Genomic DNA, 27,992 nt, shown 5'->3' with positions numbered 1-27,992 from the left:
TTAGATGCAAAAATAGAAAAAACTGAGAAAGAAAGGCATAAAACGCATTTGGCGAATGCGATTTATGAGTAACTTTCAGTTTCTTCTTATTTATTGTTGAAATTACTTTATTACCCCTACCCCTTCCGTTTAATTTTAGTTTTTAACTCTTATTAAAATATATTTATTACTTGTGTCATATCAAGAAATGATAATTATTTTTTACAATTTTATACTCAACATTAATTGAGTTGAGAAAGAAAGGCATAAAACGCATTTGACGGAGGCGAATTATGTGTATGTATCAGTCTCTTCTTATTTATTGTTGAAATTACTTTATTACCCCTCCCGTTTAATTATTTGTCCACGATTTTTAAATTTTTATTTTTTATTTTTTATTACGTTTATCATATCAAGAAAATAATAATTATTTTCATTTTATACTAAACATTAATTATTTTTTAGAATCGTCGTATCTCAATTGATTAGCCATCTAAAATTTAATTTTATCGGTGAATGTTCGATTCTCCAGATGTTAATCCCCTACCCTATTTTTCTTTTCTCGACCAACAAATTTATTTTTTGTCTTTTAAAGAAAGGTAATGGAGTTGAAAACTTGAAAAAGGCTTCTTAAATGCCAAAATAGAAAGAGCTGAGAAAAAAATGCATAAAACGCATTTGGCGTATGCAATTTATGTGTAAATTTCAGTCTCTTCTTATTTATCTTTGAAATTACTTTATTACCCTTCAGTTGGATTTTATTTTTTAACTCTTTTTAAAATATATTTATTTCTTTTATTTATTACTTGTGTCATATCAAGAAATGATAATCGTTTTTTACAATTTTATACTCAACATTAATTGAGTTGAGAAAGAAAGGCATAAAACGCATTCGGTGAATGCGATTTATGTGTAAGTTTCAGTCTCTTCTTATTTATTGTTAAAATTATTTTATTACCCCTTCCGTTTAATTTTATTTGTCCACTATTTTTAAAATATATTTATTACTTGTCTCATATCAAGAAATGATAATTATTTTTTTAATTTTATACTCAATAATAATTGAGTTGAGAAAGAAAGGCATAAAACATATTCGGTAAATATAAAAAGATATATATTTGTAATCGTTTTGCTTTTATGAGGTATTTGCTTTATTTCCACCAACATATTCTTGGGCTGAAATTTTCACTTTTTAGAAGATGTAATTGTAACAATTTTACAAAAAAATGGTTTTTTCCCTTGCTAGTCCAGGGCTCCAGGCCCAACTAATTTCCAAAATTGAAGTTTAAATGGTCCAATTTTATTTGAAATAGAATTATTTGAAGTCTAAGTAGATGTAATTGTAATAATATTACAATAATAACTGTTCAAATCATGTGATAATTCATGTTCTCACCGGAAAATCTAATTGAATAGTTGTTTCACTCAATTGCTTACGTGTTAGCTAATAATTTTTCATTCTTATTTGATTGGGTATAAGAAGTCAAGAGCATTTATAAAAAAAAGTCACGAGTTAGTTGGTTGTTTAGACCAAGATTAGAAATGAAAAAAAGACATAGAAATAGAAGATTAATTAAGACTAATTTCCATATTCATATTACTTTAGAGTTAACAGTGAATTAAAGGCAAAAATGTGTTGGACACCACTATGCATGTCTTTTTCTTTTACCTCAATTATGACTTTATTTAAATTTCATTTGCACACATGAGTTATGACATAGTTTAATTAGACATCTATTTATGTAATTAGGTGTTTCTATTAGATATTTTTGAGATATATTCAAATGTTTATTACGAAGATAAATTAAACCACATAAAAAATATATTTTAAACGCTTGTCTATGTGAGTAATAGATATTTTAGAAAACTCATAAAAGCTTTTTCAAGATTTAAATTTGTAGGCACATTTCATATCTCATTAATTAAATTTTCCATAAGAGTACTAATCCATCTAACTTCATTAATAACAAAATTTTGGACACGTGTGCAGTATTGTTTTGATTTTTGGAAAGAAAAATTAAATTAAAAAGTATAATTTGGAGCCTTTTGAAAACTAAAATTGTCGGAAAGTCAAATGTTTGGCAAAAGTGGCCCCACCGCCACTCGTGCGTGACTGCCGTGATACTTATTGGGCCCCGGCCTTTCATTTTTCAAGGAATTAGGTTGCCCTATTGTACTATGGGCCCTCCTCCCCAAAATTAGGATTGTGGGCCCATTTACCCGGTTTATTAGTCTATTTAAATTTAAATTATTTTCCGTATTTATGTCACGTAAGGCTCATCAAGTGTGTAATTGTGTCTTACTGTTATCTTATTATATGACTTGAACTCAATATATTAAGGGAATGACGCGAGAGTGCATGATCAACACATACCTAAAGCGTTTATGTTTTAGTTAGATTTTATTCATTTTTCTATAACCTTTAATGATTGATTTTTTCATTCTCATCGCACGAAATTGCGTCTTACTATAATCTTTTTTCATGACTCGAACTAAATATATCAAGTGAATGATGCAAGAGTGCATGGTTAACACATAATTAAGGCACCTACGTTTAGTGAGGTTTTATTCATTTTACTATAACCTTTAACGATTGATTTTTTTCATTCTCATTGCACGAATCCAACATATATGGTAAAGAACTGAGTGATTTATCTATCCCATCATAATTTATGTTTTTTTTTAATTCTTATGACTCGAAAATGAGAGATCTAGTTAAGGACTAGAGGAATCTTAACCATTCCATTGCATTCTTTGGTGGTTGATTTTTATTTTTTATTCTCGCGATTCAAACTCAAAATATTTTATTAAAGATTGAGAGATCTTATCCATCTTTTCATTAATCGTTTGTGGTTGATTAAAAATGGTTGATGAATATTTCCCTTTATAAATTGTCCAATTTACTTTTGCTAGACTAGATGAGTTTTTTTCAATTTGATGGAGCATCATTTATCGAATATTATAATCTTTATTTCTCTCCTTACTAGTATTGTTTTTCTTTTGGCTATTAGATTACTTTAAAAGCCTATATATCCTATGATATGATAATGGGTTCATTTCATTTGGCTAAAGCTACTTTTACTTAATAAATACTCTCTCTTTTTCAATTAAAATGTCTTGCCTTTTTTTTTAATTGCAAAAGGAGTTTTTTTTTAAAAAATATATATTTAGTAACTTTTTTAATTTCAATATGTAAGTTTAAGACCATAACGCACTTAATATCTAAGATAGTATAAGATTTAAAAAAATTATTTTTATTTTTTAAACATCGTGCTCATTCATACTAAGATACTTCGAAATCAAGAATATAAGTATAAAAAGGACGGTCCAAAAATGAGGCAGGTTTCTTTGCGAGGATTCCGCTATGTCATAGTGCAATAAATTATATTCAAATAATACTACTTTTTCTAACCTTCTTTTACGTAGTTTAATTAATAATTAATAGTCACACCAAACAGATTACCTCAAGAATTTACCCAATGTGGGAGTAATCCCAGGAAGATAGAAAAAAGGAGTAGGGGATTGTCTGTTTCATTGGAATGCTACCAAATATTATTGAGTTTTTTATTCAATGATAGTAGTTACCAGTTACTGTTTCAGTTTGTATCTTGATTAAATTGTTTGTGTAATTATTACTTTTTCTAATCTCAATTTATAATACATGACTTGGATTTTGAAAGTCAAAAAAAAAGATTACCACTATTTATTCTTCTAGTACTTTTTATGTAGTTTTTAAATATGTAAAAATAAATAAATAACTAATTATTTTAAAAAATAATATATCCAAAACCAAAAGGACAACAAAATAAAGAAGTTCACCTCTCAATGTCCAAATGATGTCATATAAATTGAGACAAATAAAATATTTCTCATCGGGTACAAGTTTCAAGTAACTTTGCTCATCAAGATTTGTAATATCTTTTATCTCCACAAAAATTAGAACATTAAACGTTATGATTTTCCCCTATTTTTGTTGGTAGTGTTTCGATCTGTTTATGTATACCTCGATAAATTCACTAAGATATCTGCTACTATCCAATAGTATAAATACACAATAATCTTATCCACCACAACTCAAACAAATACGAAAAAATCACATACTGTGATATATTTTTGACTTTGCTAAATTTTAAATTTAAAATCTCATAATTAACTTTTATTTTATTGATTACTAGACTACGTCGTTAAAAACAAGTAGTTGTTGAGTTTGTTTAAAGTGATAGAGTATGTGGCAATATGTTGGCATTATGTTATGAGGGGGGAATCGAATCTAGTGATAACAAAGGGCAAAAGTATGAGTATAAGACAAGAGAATTGGATTCAACTTTGTGCTACTTTATATTCACTCGTGTGGTGTGCATATATGTTGACAAAAGTGTGTTCCCTCAATTACCACAATTGGTAATTTGGACACTCCTAATATTTTAATTAAATTTCTCAAAAATACGGTACATACAACTGTACTAGTAGTATTCATCTAGGTTAAAATGAGATAATGTCGTTTGAGATGGTTTAATCATGTCTTATATTGGTACCTAGATGTACTAGTTTGAAAGTATAGAAACATGGCTGGTAAAAAATGGTTACAGAGGACGACTTAGACCTAATATCACATGAAATAAAGTTATCTTAACAAACTAACCTCAATCTTTGAAAACCTATGAAGAATTAGATTTGGGTCGCATGACGATTAGGACTTCACCTGACTAGTTATATTGAGTTTGTTAAATAAGAAGAGTCTTTGTGGAGAACTCCAATGCTTTTTGGAAAATTACCATGAATTGACTAGTGAACAAATACGATAAAATCTTATAACTTATGTGTTTGATTTGATTCTTCACTTCGTAAACCAGTCAGGGGTGGGTCTACATGGAGTCGGTTGGGTGCTCGAGCACCCATTAACCTCATCTCAAAATATATATATATATATATACATATATATATGTAGAAATTAAGAGGTATATTGTATAAAATTAACATAGAGCACCCAATGAACAAATGATATGATTGGTCTCTGGGCTCTTGGGTGGGTGCTTAAGGCTTTAATTTTTTTGTGTTGTCAAGCTTGAATTCGAATCTCACAATTAACATGTCTTTTTTATATTTTTGACTCTGCCACTTTTAGAGTACCCACAACCTTAAATTCTTAGATCCGCCATGGGTAAACCTAATGGGAAAAAAAGAACCCCAAAAATAAAGAAGAAAAAAATTATGAATAAACTAAAGAGTAAACAACCCTTGAGCAGTAAAAAACAGACTTGTTAATTGTGCCCCTAAGCATCAAACCCTAGGTCCCGCGCCCCGTGCCTCATCTCATATGTATATATATATATATATATTTTTGAATATATTATATACTTTATTCCAAGAAAATATTCTTCACTATGCTGCTCCACAGCTCGAAAATAAGTTTAAATAAAACATTTTCCCTACACAAATAATGGATAAAAAATGTACGTTTTAATTAACTAAACATTAAATATACTAAGTTATGTATTACGATGACAAAAGTAATTAGAATATAAGTTTTCTCTATTGTCAAGTGGTAGAATGTTTACAATTTTTAAACAATTAAAATTTGTAACACAAGTTCCTAATAAGCACAATATCAGATATTATATAAGTTAAGCAAGAAACTACGACGAAATTTACTCTTATTAACGTCTATGGATCTTGATTATTAAGTAAGATTGAAGGCAAGTCCATTGACTCTTCACTGATTAATTAAGACAGGCAAACATTACGTTTAGTACTTAATTATCTAATTAGTACTAATTTTTTTTTCTTTCGAAATGTTGGGGCTACAAGAATACAAATTAGTGAATAATTTATGAAATTAGAGTACAAGTTGATGTATAAATTTGGTGCATTTTTTTGTCCCTCTGATGAAAGAAACTTGTGAGTACGTATTAGACAACTATTGCTATTTTTATTTTTTTAAAACATTAATTAAAACCATAATTATGAGCATTGAAGGTTGCCAATTAAGACTAATAAGAGACTTCCAAAATCAAATCTAATAAGATCCACTGAAAATTAAATAAACCCTTTACCTCTCAGCGTTGATGCGACAAAGTGGCGTGAATACAATTTTTTTTTTATAAATGTGTTGAGTAAGAATAACAAATAAAAAATTGAAAATTAGCTTTTAGATGGAATTTTTTCAACGGTTAATAATCAAGTAGTTATATATAATAATTTATTTATTTTAATTATGTACTTTGTGTTTCATCATAATATAAACGGCATATCTTAATGTACACGATATACATAGTTAGCACATAAGATGTGGCTTCATGATTGATAAAGTGGATAGAAAATCATAAAGTCTTATATTCAAATTTCAACAAATATATTTATCTAAATTTTGATATACAGAGCTATTATTATCTATACCAATATTAAAAAATAGCAAATACCTCATAAAAGTAATCGAGATACATACAAGCGGGGTTAAACCTCGCGAACATTAAAAAAAGAAAAAGATAGATGTTATGTTGTATTGATAATGAAGACAAAAGATGTGAAAGAGATGAACATAATGAAAGTAAATTAAAGAGGGGGAGTTGCCTCTCGTGCACTCAAAAACTTTGTAACAACCACACACCAAACTATGAAATTAACTAAACAAAAATAAGAAAACACATGTATACTTATTCCATATATATTTTTCTTTGCATTGAAAATGCTCCCTTTAATTATTAATACAAAATTATTCACAGACGTAGCTACCCCGCAACCAACTCCCACACGTTCATCCAAAGGTGGATGATTCTTAATTAATTAAAATTAGTATTGTATGAAAGACTAATTTGAAATAAATATATAAAATAAAAATTTCATAGATAATAGAACTTATAATTTTGAATCATTTCATTAAGGATAAAATATATATTTTAAAGTTAAATTATTATTAAATATATAAATATGTCATTCTTTTTTTTTGTGTGATTAGAATTGTCCAAAATCAGTTCAGAAAACAGTAATTCATTTTCCTTCAACAACATTTACACATTTACGGTTGAACCTTTAAAGGGTGAACAACAAAACACGATAACTTGACCGTCTAACGTTAGAAATAAAACAAACATAAATGCATCTGACTCCCGTAAATACTATGCAAACTGTTTTTATCAAATAAATTATTTATATTTAAAAAATTCATATTGATTAATAAGAATACACGTATCAAGCACGTGCTCAGAAAATAGTTTAATATAAACACGTTTTCCAAAAATGTTATAATATAAAATTTGAATAAAAGGTAAATGATCATATATGTTAAGAAAATGGATAATAGACTTCAATCGACCTTAAAGTTAGTTCACGTGATTAGAATTGTCCAAAATTTGTTGAGGAAACAATACTTTATTTTCCTCCAATGACTCTTACACGTTTATAGCTAAATCATTAAAGCGTGAACAATAAAACACGATAATTTGACCGTCTAACAGTAGAAACAAAACAATATAAATACATCTGACTCTAGTAATATACAACGCAAATTGCTAGAAACTAAACATCATAAATTCGTTTGACTCCAGTAATATAGCATGCAAATTGCTTTTTATCAACATCTTGTGGACGTTTCACATTGGTGTGGGATGGTGCAATTAATTTCCTTGCGTAATTTTGAGCAATACACGTGTCAAGCACGTGCCCATAAACTAGTTTAATATAAACATGCTCTCCAAAAATATTTTAATATAAAATTTGAATAAAAGATATATGATCATATATGTTAAAGAAAATGGATAATAGACTTAAATCAACCGTAAAAGTTAGTTCATGTGATTAGAATTGTCCAAAATTAGTTGAGGAAACAATAATTTATTTTCTTTCAATGGCACTTACACGTTTATAACTAAACCTATAAAGCGTGAACAATAGAACACGATAATTTGACCACCTCACCACCCTACAATAGAAAGAAAATAACATAAATACGTCTGGCTTCAGTAATATACGACGTAAATTGCTGAAATCAAAACAACATAAATTCGTTTGACTCTAGTAGTATAACATACAAACTACTTTTTATCAACATATTGTGGACGTTTCACATTGATGTGGAATGGTGCAATTAAATTCCTTGCGTAATCTTGAGCAGTACACGTGTCAAGCACGTGCCCAACAATTAGTTTAATATAAACATGTTCTCCAAAAATGTTTTAATATAAAATTTGAATAAAAGGTAAATGATCATATATGTTAAATAAAATGAATAATAGAATTAAATCGACCTTAAAAGTTAGTTAATGTGATTAGAATTGTCCAAAATTAGTTGAGGAAACAATACTTTATTTTCCTTCAATGACACTTACATGTTTATAGATAAACCTTTAAACCGTGAAGAATAAAACACAATAATTTGATTCCTCGACAGTAGAAACAAAACAACATAAATACGTCTGACTCCAATAATATACGACGTAAATTGCTGAAAACAAAACAACATAAATTCGTTTGACTCCAATAATATAACACGCAAACTACTTTTTATCAACATATTGCGAACGTTTCACATTGATGTGGGATGTTGCTATTAAATTCCTTGCGTAATCTTGAGCAGTACACGTGTCAAGCACATGCCCACCAACTAGTTTAATATAAACATGTTCTCCAAAAATGTTTTAATATAAAATTTGAAAGGTAAATTATCATATATGTTAAAAAAATGGATAGTAGACTTAAATCGACCTTAAAAGTTAGTTCACGTGATTAGAGTTGTCCAAAAATAGTTGAGGAAACAATACTTTATTTTCCTCCAATGACTCTTACACGTTTATAGCTAAACCTTTAAAGCGTGAATAATAAAACATGATAATTTGACCATCCGACAGTAGAAACAAAACAACATAAATACGTCTGACTCCAGTAATATACGACACAAATTGTTGGAAACAAAACATTGTAAATTCGTTTGACTTCAGTAATATAGTATGCAAACTGCTTTTTATCAACATATTGTGGACATTTCACATTGGTGTGGGATAGTGCAATTAAATTTCTTGTGTAATCTTGAGCAGTACACGTGTGCCCAACAACTAATTTAATATAAATATGTTCTCCAAAAATGTTTTAATATAAAATATGAATAAAAGGTAAATGATCATATATGTTAAGGAAAATGGATAATAGACTTAAATCGACTTTAAAAATTAGTTAATGTGATTAGAATTGTCCAAATTAGTTGAGGAAACAATACTTTATTTTCCTCCAATGACTCTTACACGTTTATAGCTAAACCTTTAACGCGTGAATAATAAAACACGATAATTTGACCTTCCGACAGTAGAAACAAAACAACATAAATATCTTTGACTCCAATATAATACGACACAAATTACTGAAAACAAAATAACATAAATTCGTTTGACTCCAGTAATATAGCACGCAAACTTATTTTTTTATCAACATATTATGGACGTTTCACATTGCTGTGGGATGATGCAATTAAATTCCTTGTGTAATCTTGAGCAGTACACGTGTCAAACACGTGCCCAATAACTAGTTTAATATAAACATGTCCTCCAGAAATGTTTTAATATAAAATTTGAATAAAAGGTAAATGATCATATATGTTAAAGAAAATGGATAATAGACTTAAATCGACCTTAAAAGTTAGTTCACGTGATTAGAATTGTCCAAAATTTGTTGAGGAAACAATAATTTAATTTCCTTCAATGACACTTACACGTTAATAGCTAAACCTTTAAAGCGTGAACAACAAAACACAATAATTTAACCGCTCGACAGTAGAAACAAAACAACATAAATACCTTTGACTCCAATATAATACGACACAAATTACTGAAAATAAAATAACATAAATTCGTTTGACTCCAGTAATATAGCACGCAAACTTATTTTTTTATTAACATATTATGGACGTTTCACATTGGCGTGGGATGGCACAATTAAATTCCATGCGTAGTTTTCATGAGCAATATGATCACCTCATAAAGTTAACTTTTGATTTTGAGTTAGTTCCAAAATTTTGTTTTATCGCAACATCATATCTAAACTCATTCCATTTTTTAATTTATTTAATGTTGAAATTCTATTTTATGTTATACATGCTTCAGTTGATAGATATGCACATGCAAGGACTAATGGACAATGAAAGTCCTATGCTGATATGAGGTTGTATAATTAAACTTATTTTACCATCTTGATCAATCCTCGCTTCATAAGCTAATTTCTCAAATTAAGTTAAGATCAAAATTCATTGTCTTCAACCAATGTGAACACTTAACCAATATTTGTCTTTTGTGTCCACCCTACCAAAAGCTAAGGTGGGGTCCACCACACCCTAATTAAAGTGATTAAGCTAAAGAAGAAGAAAAAGAATCAAATCCCAAGTTTGACTGGACCCAAATATGAGAAAAAAGCAGCATATTTCTTATCAAAAAATAAATTAAAATAGACTATAGAGAGTCATGAGGTGCCTCTTGTTGAATGTTAAAAAATAAAGCAAAGAGAAATAGCAAACTCCACACAAAAAAAGTGCTAATTCTATTCATTCATCTTTACCAATTTCCCCTTCATTTTCTTTCTACTTTTAAAACATTCTTTCAATAATTTTTACTTAGTTGAGTTTTGCAGAAACTTTGTTGTACCTTGTATTGATGTTTATGTTTTAGTAAACACGTTTTTTCATGAACTTCCTGTGACCAGCCGACAATTGTGTCTGAACATCGTACTCTGCCCCTTACCCCCCCACCAACCCAGCCCACCCCACATCAAGAAACCTCTTCTTCACTACTGGGGTACTGTTGTTTGTACAATCAAAACACCTGCAGCAGCTGTCATACCAAAAATCCTCTCTTTTTAACAAACTCAAGATTGTGACTTGAAAATACCCATCAAGAATCTGGTAAAGTTTTTGTCTTTTCATTCATTTCTTCATTTTCCACCATATCTGGAGCTCTTTTATTCACTCTGTTTGGTTTTTCATCATTAATGGACAGGTTTTCTTGAAGATTTGAAGATTGTAGGATGGAGGAGTGTTCTTAAATAGTTGAAAGAATTGATTTTTATGCAGTTGGTTGGTGGTGGTGTTTGTTTTCAGCAAGATGAGCTATTAAAGATTCTAAAGAATTGATTTTTATGCAGTTAGTGGTGTTTTTTACAGCAATATGAGTCATAAAAGATGCCAAGAATATTTTTCACTAAATGGGGTGTTGAAAAATGTTGTCTTTATGATAATACTTCTGAGTTGTAGTTTTTTTGTGGTGGTGTCAAATGCAAGAAAGCTAGCTGAAAATGATCAAGTAGGGAGGTTATTAGCCTTCAAGAAGTCCTCTGTTGAATCTGATCCAAATGGATTCTTGAATGAATGGACTTCATCTTCTTCAAGTCCTTGCACTTGGAATGGGATTTCATGTTCAAATGGTCAAGTTGTTGAGCTTAATCTGTCTAGTGTTGGGCTCAGTGGTCTACTTCACCTCACTGATCTCATGGCCTTGCCTTCTTTGCTCAGAGTTAATTTCAAAGGCAACCATTTCTATGGTAATCTTTCCTCAATAGCTAGTTCCTGTAGCTTTGAGTTTCTTGATTTATCAGCTAATAATTTCTCTGAGGTTCTTGTTTTAGAGCCTTTGTTGAAGTCTTGTGATAAAATTAAGTACCTAAATGTCTCTGGGAATTCAATTAAAGGGGTTGTTCTAAAGTTTGGACCTTCACTATTGCAGCTTGACTTATCAAGTAACACCATTTCAGATTTTGGCATTTTAAGTTATGCACTGTCCAATTGCCAGAATTTGAATCTCCTTAATTTCTCCTCAAATAAGCTTGCTGGCAAGCTAAAAAGCTCCATTTCTTCTTGCAAGAGTCTATCTGTTCTTGATCTTTCGCGTAATAACTTAACTGGAGAACTCAATGATCTTGATTTTGGGACTTGTCAAAATCTCACTGTCCTAAATTTGTCTTTCAACAACCTTACCTCAGTTGAGTTTCCGCCCTCTTTGGCAAATTGCCAGAGCCTCAATACACTGAACATTGCCCATAATTCGATCCGAATGGAGATTCCTAGCGAGTTATTGGTGAAGTTGAAGAGCTTGAAGCGATTGGTGCTAGCCCACAATCAGTTTTTTGATAAAATTCCATCAGAATTGGGGCAGAGTTGCAGCACACTTGAGGAGCTTGATCTTTCTGGAAACCGGCTGACTGGTGAACTTCCTTCAACTTTTCAATTGTGCTCCTCACTTTTCAGTCTCAATCTTGGTAACAATGAGCTATCGGGTGATTTCTTGAATACTGTTATCAGTTCATTGACAAATCTTAGGTATCTTTACTTGCCATTCAATAACATAACTGGTCATGTACCAAGGTCTTTGGTGAACTGTACAAAACTTCAGGTACTCGACCTTAGTTCCAACGTGTTTATTGGGAATGTACCTTTTGAGTTGTGTTTAGCAGCCTCAGGCTTTCCACTGGAGATGATGTTGTTTGCCAGTAATTATCTTACTGGAACTGTGCCTAAACAGCTTGGACATTGTAGGAACCTCAGGAAGATTGATCTCAGCTTCAATTACCTGACTGGTTCGATCCCATTGGAGATTTGGACCCTTCCAAATCTTTCAGAATTGGTAATGTGGGCTAATAATCTCACAGGTGAAATTCCTGAGGGCATTTGCATCAATGGAGGAAACCTTCAAACACTCATTCTCAATAACAATTTCATCTCAGGGGCACTTCCACAGTCCATTTCCAATTGTACCAACTTGGTTTGGGTTTCGTTGTCTAGCAATCGACTGTCTGGAGAGATACCACAAGGAATTGGGAATCTTGCAAATCTTGCTATCCTTCAGTTAGGTAATAACTCACTTACTGGACCGATCCCTCGGGAATTAGGTTCGTGCAGGAACTTGATATGGCTAGATTTGAATAGCAATGCTCTAACAGGTTCAATCCCTCTTGAGCTTGCTGATCAAGCTGGCCATGTTAATCCGGGAATGGCTTCTGGAAAACAGTTTGCTTTTGTGAGAAATGAGGGTGGAACTGAATGCAGGGGTGCTGGTGGACTGGTTGAGTTCGAGGGTATCCGTGAAGAGAGGCTTGCGATTTTACCTATGGTTCACTTCTGTCCATCAACTAGGATCTACTCTGGCAGGACGATGTACACCTTCACGAGCAATGGAAGCATGATTTACCTTGATCTTTCCTACAATTCTTTTTCAGGAACCATTCCTGATAATTTAGGTTCATTGAGCTTCCTTCAAGTTCTGAATTTGGGACACAACAATTTTACCGGAACCATTCCATTCAACTTTGGAGGTCTAAAGATAGTTGGAGTTCTTGATCTATCACATAACAGCCTACAGGGATTCATTCCACCCTCGTTAGGAGGCCTTTCATTTCTTAGTGATCTTGATGTTTCAAACAACAACTTATCGGGAACGATTCCTTCTGGTGGACAGCTGACTACATTTCCAGCTTCAAGATACGAAAACAATTCAGGCCTTTGTGGCGTCCCCCTTCCTCCTTGTGGCTCGGGCAATGGACACCATTCATCGAGTATTTACCATCATGGGAATAAGAAGCCTACAACTATAGGAATGGTGGTTGGTATTATGGTCTCTTTTGTATGTATTATACTACTTGTTATTGCCCTTTATAAGATTAAAATGACTCAGAATGAGGAGGAGAAGAGAGATAAATACATTGATAGCCTTCCAACTTCTGGCAGTAGCAGCTGGAAACTATCAACCGTTCCCGAGCCTCTAAGCATTAATGTGGCAACATTTGAAAAACCATTGAGGAAGCTGACCTTTGGTCATCTTATAGAAGCGACCAACGGGTTCAGCTCTGAAAGCATGATTGGCTCTGGAGGTTTTGGTGAAGTCTACAAGGCTCAGCTGAGAGATGGCAGTACTGTTGCAATCAAGAAGCTCGTGCACGTAACAGGTCAAGGAGACAGAGAATTCATGGCTGAAATGGAGACTATTGGAAAAATCAAACATAGAAACCTTGTCCCTTTGTTGGGATATTGCAAGATTGGGGAGGAAAGGCTTCTCGTATACGAATACATGAAATGGGGAAGTCTTGAATCTGTTCTTCATGATGGCAGGAAAGGAGGGATGTCTCTTGATTGGCCAGCTAGAAAGAAAATCGCGATAGGATCAGCAAGAGGATTAGCATTTCTTCACCACAGCTGCATACCACACATAATTCATCGCGATATGAAGTCCAGTAATGTACTTTTAGACGAAAACGTTGAGGCACGAGTTTCTGATTTTGGAATGGCAAGGCTGGTAAATGCTCTGGATACTCATTTAAGTGTGAGTACACTTGCTGGTACTCCAGGTTATGTTCCTCCAGAGTACTACCAAAGTTTCAGGTGCACCGCAAAAGGGGACGTGTACAGTTATGGTGTCATACTGTTGGAGCTTCTTTCAGGGAAACGGCCAATAGATCCCCGTGTATTCGGTGATGATAACAATCTTGTTGGATGGGCAAAGCAACTTCATAATGAGAAACGAAGTCACGAGATTCTTGATCCTGAGCTAATAACAAATCTATCTGGTGATGCTGAACTCTATCATTACTTGAAAGTTGCATTTGAATGCCTTGATGAGAAATCTTACAAAAGGCCAACAATGATACAAGTGATGACCAAGTTTAAAGAACTACAAACTGATTCAGAAAGCGATATTCTTGATGGCATTTCAGTGAAAGGTTCTATACTCGAGGAATCGCAAGAAAGGGAACCGTAAATCAATGATATTTGATCTTTTTGTGGTTAGAATTCTGTTCTTTTTTTCGCTTTTTTTGGATTGCCTCATGGATAGTAGTAAAAACTTTTATCTTTAATGGTTCTTCACCATTGAGATTGATAAGAGTTTATACTTCAGATTTTGCCTACTGTGTAAATATTAGAACACGACGATGAATGGGAGATGTGAAGATGTTTTTAGATGAATGTTCCAATGAATTTCCCTTTATCTGTTCTGTTTTCCATGGCAAAGTTTTGCTTATAGTACATTGATATATCATTAAAATTTGACATTGCTATTTTGTCTGCATTAACACTATGTTGCTCGGAACCTCCAAAAATCGTGCAGGCTATTGTTTTGGATACTCCAAAAAATGCTCATCTTTTGGAGGATCCAACACGAGTACGACAACATTTTTGGAGGATCAGAGCAACATAGTCGTAACTTGTAACCAACTGATATGTAGCTAAAGCTCAGATTTTGAACCTTTTAAGCTACTCATCTAATGTTTAACCTATAGCTAAAGCAATATTTTTGTTTTCTGTTGGGGAAAAAAAACAGCATACAGATATAACAACCAACAAACCAAGAATCCCTTTTAGATGTCTACCATAATGCAAACTAAAGGCAACTTGTCTATATATAACAATCATCCTCAGTCGTAATTAGTAAAGTTATTGTCGTGACGAAGAGGTCACTGGTTAGAGCTGTGGAAATAGCCTTTTTCAAAAATTCAAGGTAAGGCTATGCACAATAGATCCTAGTGGTCCGACCATGCACCGACTGCCCTTTTTCTTATTCTCTGTAATAACATTCACTATAACAACCAAATTTTCTTTGGAATCGACTTTTCATGATATGTTAAATAATATGTTTGTCTACAAACGATGTTGTTATAGAGAAATTTGATTGTATTAAAATTGTAAATTGTCAAAATAGTTTCTTTTTCTACTATTACTTCCTTAAACTTCAAGAAAATGACTTTTGGTTTTGTAAAAAGACTAGTGATTATGCTTTTTTTTTTGTTCTTATTTGGACAACTTTGGATAAACTGCTTTTTACAACTCATCAAATTGATTATCCTTTTTGTTTAATCATACTAACAAATAAAGTCATAAAAACGCCGTCAATCGTGGTTATGATCAACATTTTTATTCCATTTTTTGTTTGTTTATAGTCACATGATTCTTTATCTAGAATCAATCAAAAGACATTCATAACCAAGAGGCAGATACACAGTTATTTGTATAGATTCAACAAAATTCAATAACTTTAGTTTGAATATGTGTTGCAAAATGCACTAAAAACTTATAAATTTCAATTTGGGAATTCGCACTACCATTTACAACCGTCTTGTTATTAAGGATATAACTACAAGCATATCTACAGATTTATCAGAACTCAATAATTTTAATCCTAACTAGAAATTTATATTTAAAATTATACGAAATATATTACTTTTTTAAAATTTAATTAGGCAGGTATAGAAGCTATCCCATTCAATACTGTGGATGGGTTATCATTAGGAGTAAGTTATTGACTTTACTAGGCTTTTGTAGCTTATTTGACTTTAGAGGAAGGTAGTTCCATGATTTTGGCATATGACATTTCTAAAATGGATATTATGGGATAATTTTAATATAATAAATTCATGTTGGATGACATTATTTCCTAAAAAGCCTCTCATAAAGTTACGTAAATATATTCATCGATGAGAGATTCACTTGTATATCTTTTGAGATTTTTCTAATAAATATTTTCAAATAAGAAAGTATAGAATTTTACATCTTTTTCTATTTTATTTTGTCGACAACTTAGATCTAACGGGATTCACCATCCCAAGTTGATGAAACTTTAAAGTAATTTGTAAAGAAGTAAAAATATTAATATCTAAATTCAAGTCTATGTGTTGCAATTTCACATAATCACATTGTATCAAAATAGAGCAAAGGTCAAATCACATTAAAGGTTTGCCTCTTCCTTTATTTTTCATCTCTTTATTTAGGTCCACCTCTCTTCTCAAAAGAATTTCTACGGTCTTGATCTCAAATAAATTAGGGTTGAATATATGATTCTACGCTTCTTCATTTAAGATCATTTCATATTATCATATTGACAAGATAAGAATGAAAAATAAATTGAATATACATATAACTCCATCTCTGTGAGCTTGCTCAAATTACTAATTCAAATCAAGATTAAAAAAAATTGTGATAAGCTAACAACCATGTAACTTGTTGATCCATGATGAATTTAACCGACCACATTAAAGTAATCACAATATCACATGGCTAGGCCCCAATTTCTAACACTAAAGAAACAAGCTAAGAAATTTGAAGAGATTTGGAGGAGAAAATGTTGGGGAAAATTGATCAAAGTTATAATGACACATGAGTATCATTGCAATTGCCAATTGGTGGTCCTAAAAGGGGTTTCATAGATGGTGATCATTAGCTAATTGACACTAAAGTTCAATAGTGGTGTAATCCATTCTATTTTGTCCTAAAAACAGTGATAAAAAGGTTTGATTTGCCATATCAACTATACCTTTATCTTACTTTTACGTTAATTGATGGAATGATAACAATATCTTGTCATCTAAGTTGATCGTCAAATTTCACTTATAACATTTAACACAAATTTCTCAATTGAAGTAACAAAAAAATTGAATTGAGAGTGAGATAAAATAAAAAAATAGATTTAAATTGTATCTTTTTAGGTTGATCTGCGAAAATGATATCTATAACAGATGATCTTGATCTTTTGACTCGTCCGCATAAATTAATTTTCCCGTGAGATAGAAGTTTGAAACATTTCAATACAATGAACCTATTTAATTAGCCAGTTATTTGTGTTGCTAAATTGTTCACAAGTCAATATAACTAAAACTCATACCCGATAAACAACATACATCATCTCCATCAATCGTTAGTAGCTTTTTGAAATCCCTCAAACTCTTACGTCATAAGTAAAATTAATTTATACTCACTCACATAACAACTAAAACTTATGTCTGATAGGCAACACGCGCCATATTTTAAAGACTTTGTTAAATGGGACCATAAATTCGAGAACACCCTTTATAGTATTATTTTTCTGCAATACCAACCCAAAGTTTTAGATATCATTTTGGTAATTCAAGCCCATTAAAAATTGGGCTTATACAAACATTCGATAAATAGTTTGGGCTTGCTAACCTTAATAAGCTGGCCCACTAGAAAAATGTGAAACTTCAAATTCTTCTTTTCACCAAAAAATAAATAAAAATAAGGAAAAATAATTTAAATACATAATTTTAAGTTTCTTATTGTCTACTTTTTCTTACTTTTTTTAAAAATTACTTAAATTCCTTATTTAACTTGTAATTGAAATCTAGCAGATACATAACTCCCTCTTTCCTCCCCCCACGTTTCACCACTCCCTATGTCACTCCTTCTTTTTCTCCCTAATTTCACTCAATTATCTTTTCAGTTACAAATCATTATCCCAAATTGATTTTTAAAATTTTTCTCTCTCAATCAAACAAATTTCAAACATCAGTCTTCACTTTTGAATTTTACATTTTCTCTCACAAATTTGTCTGATACTTTAGTCGATTTTTGTTTCAGTTCTTTCTTATTGATACATCGTCTTCTCCGTCCTCTCTCCCAAAGTTTGTCATTTTTTTACTTCGATCTTTATTTTGATTCATCGTTTTCTGTCTGATACACATGGATCCAGATACAAATCGGAAAATATACGATTCTGATGACGAAGGTTGGGCAAAAAATAGAAAGAAAAAATTGCATGACCTTTTGAACTTGAGGAAGGAGCCAAACAAAGATGTTCCAGAATCCTCTAAACCAAAGGTTGCAAACCCCCCCCCCCCCCCCCAAAAAAAAAAAAAAAAAAAAAGGGAAGAAAAGCAGCACCCATTATTTTCAGACCCACATTGCTTAGGGTATGTGTTTTTAATCTTCATTAAAATTGTCTGAGTTTTATATTGCGTTTGATATCTTAAACTGAAATTGAATGATACATGAAGTAAATGTGTTATAGTATTTAGTAAAATGGGGTTAAAAACTGATACATGCAAAAATACTATCTTAGTTTGATACATATCGATTTTAGATTTAGTCTACACTTATAAAACCCTTGTTTTATATGTTTATCTAAAAAGAATATATCATGAAAAAGATTTTTTTTCAAATTTAACAAAAAAATAGTTGATGTATCAGACAGTGACACATTCTGTATAATGTATCATGTTTTGTAATAAGTTCTACTAACATTCATGTATCAGACAGTTGAAATTTGGTATCATTTAAGTTATTTGTGTATCAGATTTTCTGTGTTATGTATCATTAATTGTTGTGTAGTGTGATTTGGTGTTTTATTTATGTATCATGAATATCATTACAAATTGTATGTTTTTTCTTTTAATTTTGCAGCCACTCAAGTACAAGATAAAAAAGATACCAACACATGTCATAAGGTTTGGTGTCCATTTTAACAACAATTTTTTGGAGGATTTTCAAAAGTCTATAGGGGAGCATGTAATTCAACTATTTAGGGCTACAATATTTGGACCCTTTTTAGATATTCCTAAATGTAATTTTCAAGGTCAAATCACTAAGTGTTTCATGTTGTTAGAATTGGAATAAGGCAACTAATGTGTTGCATATTAGACATGCAACTGGGGGTATCTTGAGATTTGGTATAAATGAATTTGCAATAATAACTGGTCTTAAGTTAAAGGCAATACCAAAGATTTTGAATACCCAGAATCAACTCCATGTATGCTATTCCAAAAGTATTTTCTCGGTGCAGTGAATAGTGTAAGCAAGAATCATCTAGTCCAACGATTTAAGATGGGCAACTGGGAGAACAATCAGAATGCACTCCAAATGTCTATATTGTACTTTATTCATACATTCGTTTTGGCTCAAACTGGTGATACATTTATATCTATTGTCGATTTTCTAATGGTTGAAGATGGTAGATATCGAGATTATCCTGGGGACAAATTTCATTCTCAAAGCTCATCATTTCACTTAGACAAGATTTCAATCTTAGCAAACAGTTATATCAGTTATATGGAATGTCTTATGCACTTAACGTATGGATATACGAATGTGCATCCCAATTAAATCCTGAAATTGTTGTCAAAGAACGGGATGTCATCCCAAGAATGTGCAATTGGAAGGTTGTGGCTGATAAGGCAAAATTTGAAATGTTTATGTCTAGCATTTTTCAAGAGGTAACATTGAATCTTTTTTTATATTGTAAAAATTAAAGGTTGCAAGTTTATCTTTTTAATATCATTATTTTCTGTGTTATGATACATTATTTTGTGTCTTAATTATTTTTTATGTTATGATACATTATTTTGTGCCTTAATATTTAATTTATTTTGTTATTCCATAATGCATGTTCAAACATTGTCCCAACAACGGAGGAACTTGCAGCTTTTGACTTACCTGAAGTTGAACATGCTCCTCCTTCTTCACCCCCCTTATCAGCCATAAATTGCAAGGTAGTACAACCGAATGACAAAGCTGATTTTGATGATTTCTCCACAAGACCTCCCGAACAGTTCTTGAGGAGATCATATAGAGTGTCTGATACATCATCCCCACCACCCCCAAAAAGAAGAAAGAAAGGGGATACACATAAAGCAAATGTGTCAGAACCCAGTCAACCGGATCAATCAAATGAGTCATTAAATCAGTCATTTTCTATTCCAGATGTGCTTCCGACCCCGACTACTGATGTACATGATTCTACAGTTACTCAAAAAGTCAACTATGTAATTCCAGATATTGAAGAATTGAAAGACCATTTGAAGAATTACGTAAGTTAATTATTATGATTTTTTTTACTCTAAATGTAGTTTATATTGACTCTAAATGTAGTTTTTTTTTTCACAGGTTGACAAGAAATTTGAGGAACTAGTAATCTTGATAAAGGAAAATCACTCCCAGTTGATGTAATCTCGACACAAGGAAAACATCAATGTTGATCCTCAATCAAGCACATTTCAGTTTAAGAAACAAGCATCTCCACCAATACGGATTGATTTTGCTGATGTGGGGGGGGGGGGGGTGTAGCTGAGGATGATGTTGGTGTTTCTATTAATGAGGGTGGACATCAAGTCATTTACGATGCGGGGGGTGTAGCTGATGTTGATGTTGATGTTTCTGTTAATGAGGGTGGACAACAAGTCAATGTCAATGCATATGTATGTATCTGATACATTGTCTGTAATTTGTCATTAACTAACTATTATGTATCATGAACATATGTATCAACAAACATAATAACTATTATGTATCATGTATATATAGTTAAGTTGATTAACTTAAATTACTCAAGTAATTAAGAAAAGAAATTCTTTTAAATATATTTAGGAAAAATATAATGTAAATCTAGGATTGTCGGATTGCAAAAATATTTAAGAAGTAAATATATGGAAGTAAATAACTATGGTTAGGACTTTATTTTAATCAATTAGATCTCAATCATTAATTTTAAACTATGACATGTGTCTTCAATCCAAGCTAGAACTTGGGGAAAATGGAGAGAAGAGAAATTGAGAGGAGTCGGATCCCACTGAATGCAATGTGATTATTGGATCGACTTTCCACGTTATTTAAATCTATAAAGTTTGTAGTAATGAAGTAATCTTTTCCATTAGTTCATCACATGAAATGAATAAAAATTCATATTTGATTGTGCTTCCTTATTTATTCATTTAGGCTCAATTAAGAACCCGTGGATTTATGGATTCTGATTTGAGAATAACTTCTTACAAGTAAGATTTAAATTATTTAATCACAATAAGGATCAAAATTTCAAAATAAAACCAATCCACAACTTATATGCTGCTAATTTTCTAGTTTTCCAATTCAAAAAAGTATGAGAAGTGCCAAATATTGGAAACGATCAACGAGGATTAGGAATGAGTATAAGAAGAGTGAAATCCACTTAATTTTATTTCATCCTTCCCAAAGCAATTGAAGATAAAAAAAAATCACCAAATTTGATAACTTATTAAGGGAAAGATGAAGAGCAGGATGCTAGTAGAGATGTTGGGAAGGCCTCCATTGTATGTGTACAAGCAACCTTCAACTCACTATAAGGTTAATCCATATACCTCTACCACTCCCTTAAGCTCTTTGATCAATCCTACGCAATGGCCTCTTAGTCATTTGCATTCATAACAATTACATATGTTTGCCCTTTTCCTTTCAGTCATATATGTCAAAAAGAAAATATTTAAATCTTACAAATGACAGTCATATATATAGTATTATGACTCTAGTTCTATATTCTAATCATCAAGGTTCAAGCGTAAGGTTATTGAACATGTCAAAAGGGAATAAAAACGACAACATGCATAGCCATTAAGCCCGGGACTGCATATATAGCAAATATCACCTTCCCATATGTATACAAAAGTCTTGCCAAAAAATAATATAAAGTTGAATTCGTTAATTGGCAGTTTTAAGGAAATATAAGTGTATAACATAAAACGTGCATGGGACGCAGAACAAGGAAACATATCCAAATTCACACCAGAAATCAATTCTAATCTATGCCCAAAAATGCACTACTTTCCACCATGCACTTGGCGACATTTTTTAAGAGCGAGTCCAAGCGACATAGATTTCTAGTTATTTAGCTTCTTTGATTAGTAGACGTGTGAGCTAAGCCGTCAAATACAAAAGAAATTCTTAGTTGCTAAATTAACTCGTGATAACAATGTCTATATGGAATTTCACCCTTATGTTTGTTATGTGAAGGATTTGCAGGGCAGGAAATTGCTTCGAGGAATATTTGATGATGACCTTTACCGTCTTCAACATCCATCACCTCATTCTTGATCTTTCCCACCTTCAGTATTTCTTGGTGAACGCACTTCTCTTGTTGGTTGGCACTAAGGCTGGCAAACGGACAGGACCGGGTCAACAGGACCGGTTTTACCGGAACCGGTCCTCCTTACCGGATTTCGTTACCGGAACCGGGTCTTACCGGAACCGGTTTTACCGGAAATTTCCAACGGTTCCGTCCGGTCCCTTAGTTACCGGATTGGAACCGGTTTGGACCGGACCGGTACCGGATCATTTTGTACCGGTAATTTTTTTTTATTTTTTTATTAACTTTAATTATTATATAATATTATATTATTAATTAATAAAATTATATTATTAAAAAACTTCAATTTAAAACTTTAAACTTTAAAGTTACTTTAAAGTTTCAATTGAATTTAAGTTTAAACTTTAAACTTTAAAATTTAAATTTTAAAGTTTATAACTTTATATTGAATTTAAAGTTTAAAATTGACTTTAAAGTTTAAAGTTTAAAGTTTATATTGAATTTAAAGTTTAAATCTTAAAATTCAATTTTATATTAAAGTTTAAACTTTAAACTAATATTAAAATAGTTGAAAATTAAATTTCTAAAATGACTTGGATTAAATATAAGAGACTATTTTAAAAGAAAATCAAGGCGAATAGCCGTATATTTATTCAAATAAATAAATTGTACAATACAAATATTAGAAAGAGACAAAGAGTACATAATCTAGGTATTGAATATTAATTATTGTACTAACAATTGAAACTCTTTTTAAAATCTTTTCATAACTTTTGTATCATTTCAAAAGAAACATTTTTTGGAACTTGTATTTGTCGTTCTTCTTCCATTGCTTCCATACCATCATCACTATTATCACCAAATATTTCATCTATTTCGTCTTCTATTTGGCTATTTAATTGTGGTAGTCCGGTATTTCTTCTTTCGGCATTGACCCAATCTCGAAACAACACCGATATTTCCAAACTATCTTTTGCTAATGAATATCGATGATCTCCAATCATAAATCTCGCCGCACTAAAGGCTTGCTCCGAAGCGACCGATGATGCTTGAATCGCTAGCACATCTCGAACAATCCTAGCAAGGGTCGGAAATTGATTTTCACGATTCTTCCACCATACTAATATTGGAGCTTGAAGTTGTCCTTCTTCATGCCTAATTTTTTCTCGTGCCTGATTGAAATATAAATCAAAATCATTATTAGTAGATGATTCAAGCTCAAGATAATCATCCATCCAATCATCCGTATCATCGCTTCTAGGTTTACAAGATGGAGGTTCAACTATTGGAATATTTTTTTCCATAGATTTATATGTATTATATATCTCTCTAGCTTTTATATATATGCTACTTTTACAATCTTCAACACTAGGAGTTTCATCATCTCTAATTTCTAAATTTGCATAAATCTTTTCAACCATTCTTTCAACACCTTTTAATTTGTAATTTGGGTTGAAAGTAGTAGCAGTCAAATAGATTTGAGGAATAGGAAAAAAATATTTTTTGAATTTTTCAATCATAAAAGCAAGGGAATTTTCAAATCGATCTTTTCCTTTATATTTTGCAAATTCAGATGAAATAACACAAATATTTACTAAAACAGAAGAAATAGTTGGATAATATTGACCAGAAGCAGCATTTGTTGCTTTATAAAAAACACTTAAAAATTCAATAAGTTCTTTTGTATTTTCCCAATCTTCATAGCCAATTCTCAAATTCGGGTCCGCATTATGAGCATTAAAAACTAATTGTACCGGCTCTTGATAAATATAAGCAACTTGAAGCATTTCAAATAAAGAATTTCATCTAGTGCATACTTCTTTTGGAACTTTTCTATATTCAAGTCCACATTCTTTACAACGATTTTTAAATTCTGTAATTCTAGCTTTTATTTTAGCTTTAAAAATCCAATTACAAGCAAGTCTAATTTTTTCACAAGAAATTCCAAATTGAGAAACACCATCTTTTACTATCAAATAATACACATGTGCGGCACACTTAATATGAAAAGAATCATTATCAATTGGACAAAGTCTACATTTTAAATAATCAATTGCTTTCAAATTATTAGAAGCATTATCTAAAGTGACACTCATTATTTTATCACATATTCCATAAAATTGTAAAACAAGGCCTATTTTTGTTGCTATATAAGCACCGGTTTTAGTTTCTTCAACATATTTATATCCTAATATTCGTTTTTGCATGTTCCATTCATGGTCAATCCAATGGACAGTAATTGTAAAATAATCATTACCATTAGGACTACGTCCCATATCAGAAGTAATAGATAATCTACCATCATAATAAACAAATAAACAACGAAGAAAATGACAATATTCTTTTTGATATTTAAAAAGATCACTTTTAATTGTACTTCTTGGAATACCTTCATAATCTGGGTTATACAATTCTCGAATATACTGAATAAAACCAGGATGTGAAGGAAATGAAAAAGGCAAACCACAAACAGCAACCATTTTAGCTAATTCTCTACGATCTTTTTCTTTACTATATGTGCGGTGTGTGCTTCGGCTAGCCGGGTTAGTCATATTTAATACACTTTGAACCATATTAGAACCTCCAGCTCCCATAGAATTTTCAGGTTGAGGTATTCCATTTCTATTAGCCCTTTCTATATCATCTAGGCGAGCAAATTCTTTATTACACTTTCTCAAATGTGTTCTTAGTCGTCCCGTTCCCCCTTGTGTACCCGTAGTTACATGTTTCATGATCAATTTACATTTCGTGCAAGTAACAGTAGTTTTTTCCTCATTTTGTACCAAAAATTTCCATACTAAAGATCTTTTAACACGTACAACGGTCTTTGAAAAAGTAGGTAAAGAGGGGACTTCATCTTGTTCCGGTAATTCGGTAGCCGGACTAGTAGGGGTAGGGGTCTCATCATCTTCCTCATTTATTTCTACTTCCTCATCTAATTCTTCCTCAAAATTAGTAAAACATCTATTTAAAGTTTCATGATCTACTTCATTTTCGGAATTAAATTCAATAGGTCGTGAGTCTCGTGTAAAAGAAGTTTCATCAACATGAGTATAATCATTAGTATTAATTCTAAATCTAGGAGGTGGCAAATTTTTAGAATTAGAACTACTTCCTCCTCCCCTATTATTTTTTCTTTCCGACATTGGTCTTTTACCACTATATTTTTCAAAATTCATGTTCAAGTTTAAAATAATTAATATTATGAAAAACAAGCAAAGATAATATAACAAAAAAATAAAATAACTTAATTAATAAACAAATAAAAAATTAAAGTTGGAACGAATGTACCGAACGTCTACGTAAAAGTAGACGTATAACCAAAGCCGGAATTGAGAGATGCCAATTGAAGCTTCCGATTTACTTCAAATAAATCTCTGAAATTCGAACTCCAAGTCAATATCACAAAATAATAATTATGAATTTATGAGAGATTGAAAATTAAGAGATTTTATAAGATATTTATAGTTTGTGAATTTGTGATTTAAATGAAAAAATGTGATATATTTATAGTGTTAAGGGGTAGAGAGGGGTGGGGGGGCTGTTTGGAGCCGTTTTGGGCCCCAGCCCAACGGCTAAAAGGGCCCAACGGCTCCTTTAACGTTCACATTTTAAAAAAAAAAAAAAAAAAAAAAAATCAAATTGACCGTTGAACCGGACCGGAACCGGTTCTTACCGGACCGGATCAACCGGATAAAAAACCGGGTTCCGTTTCGGTACCGGTTCTGGTACCTATAAGACCGGTTCCTTACCGGTTCAACCGGTACCGGTCTTACCGGTACGGGAACCGGACCGGATAAAAACCGGTCCGTTTGCCAGCCTTAGTTGGCACTGTCGATTGGCTCATCCAAATTAAGCTCTACTTCGACGGCTTGTGTCTAACTTTAGGCTACCTATTTCTAGTTCTGAATTTCCTACTGTTTGCGAACCTTGTCAACTAGGAAAGAGTAGACGCTTACCCTTTTTCTCATTCTCATGTTTTTAGCAGTAGTCCTTTTCAATTAATTTATTCCGATGTTTGGGGACCTTCACCCGTTTCTTCTATTAATGGATCTTCCTACTTTGTTTTATTCATTGATGATTGCACCAAATTTAGTTGGATATATTTCATGTCACATAAATCTCAAGTCTTTCAGTTTTTCACTCAATTTAAGGCTTTAATTGAAACGCAATTTGGAACTAAAATAAAACCAGTCCAAACTGATTGGGGAGGTGAGTACCGAAATGTATCGTCTTTTTTACAAAATCATGGTATTCATCATCGTATCTCTTGTCCTTATACACCTCAACAAAATGGTGCATCGGAACGCCAAAATCAAATCATAATTGAAAAAGGACTCGCTCTTCTTTCTCATGCCTCTCTTCCTTTTCAATTTTGGGAGCATGATTTTACCACTGCTACATACTTATCCAATATTACCATATCTTTTTCTTTGTCTTACAAATCGCCATATTAATTACTTTACAAAAGTTCTCTTGATTATGGTTTTCTTAAAATTTTTGGTTGCCTTTGTTATCCTTTTCTTCGACCCTACAATCATCATAAAGTTGATTTTCGATCTCTTTCTTGTGTCTTTATCGAGTATAGTTCTCATCACAAAGGTTACCTCTGTTATCATGTTGCTTCCTCTCGAATCTATATTACTCGCCACTTTGTATTTGATGAAAATACTTTCCCTTATTTCTCCATGTTGCCGATCCCAAAATCCTCTTGTCCATCGTCTCATTCTAGCAACACATCTTTCTCTTTACTCGATCAAGCTTCTCAACAAGTGCGTTCACATTCTCCTACACACTTTATCGCTCCAAGGTCATTATCAAATATTCCAGTTGCATCATTTATCCCTTCATATGAGCAACCTAATCATACAAATGTGCCCTCTACTGTATCCCTTTCGGCTCCTCAACAAATAGAGCATGTACCATTCACTGACCCACCTGAGCATTTACCACCATCTACTGATTTCTCTTACCCGACCATAACTCCTTCCTATTTTCGCCCCTCGGACACCTCTCGCCATCATATGGTTATTCGAAGTAAAACCAATTCTCTAAAACCAAAAGCTCTTATAACATCTCGCCATTCTCTACCCCCTGATCCCTATCACACTCCAAAACCTACAACTTATCATCAAGCCTCCAAATTTCCTGAGTGGCACCACGCTATGCAGATAGAATTTTTAGCTCTTATACGAAATAAGACATGGACATTAGTTCCACTACCGTCTAACTCTAACATTGTTGGTTGTAAATGGGTCTACAGGATTAAGAGGAAAGTCGATGGATCAATTGAACGTCACAAAGCTCGTCTTGTAGCTAAAGGTTTTCACCAAGAGGAGGGTGTTGTTTACTTTGATACTTTTAGTCCCGTCGTTAAGCCCACAACTGTTCGACTAATCTTGTCTTTGGCTGTGACAAACAAGTGGTCTGTTCGGC

General features: G+C 32.0%; 2 protein-coding genes and 1 pseudogene across 2 annotated transcripts in view; all 3 read left to right on the top strand.

The window, feature by feature from the left end:
- The window catches only part of LOC125809295 (photosystem II 10 kDa polypeptide, chloroplastic), a 204,526-nt gene that overhangs the window by 145,204 nt on the left and 31,330 nt on the right, over nucleotides 1-27,992 (top strand). The gene's annotated exons all lie outside the window — the stretch shown is intronic.
- On the top strand, nucleotides 10,699-14,905 carry LOC125808991 (receptor-like protein kinase BRI1-like 3). The gene is made up of 2 exons (XM_049488673.1): nucleotides 10,699-10,858; nucleotides 10,953-14,905. The coding sequence occupies exon 2, from the start codon at nucleotides 11,121-11,123 to the stop codon at nucleotides 14,697-14,699; it is 3,579 nt and encodes a 1,192-aa protein (XP_049344630.1). The 5' UTR covers nucleotides 10,699-10,858; nucleotides 10,953-11,120; the 3' UTR covers nucleotides 14,700-14,905.
- LOC125807316 (uncharacterized) lies at nucleotides 19,250-20,931 on the top strand (annotated as a pseudogene).

Source organism: Solanum verrucosum, unplaced genomic scaffold (genome assembly GCF_900185275.1).
Source record: "Solanum verrucosum unplaced genomic scaffold, falcon-dt-bn FXZP01000277.1, whole genome shotgun sequence".
Lineage (NCBI taxonomy): Eukaryota > Viridiplantae > Streptophyta > Magnoliopsida > Solanales > Solanaceae > Solanum > Solanum verrucosum.
This window is presented reverse-complemented; position numbering and strand designations above follow the sequence as displayed.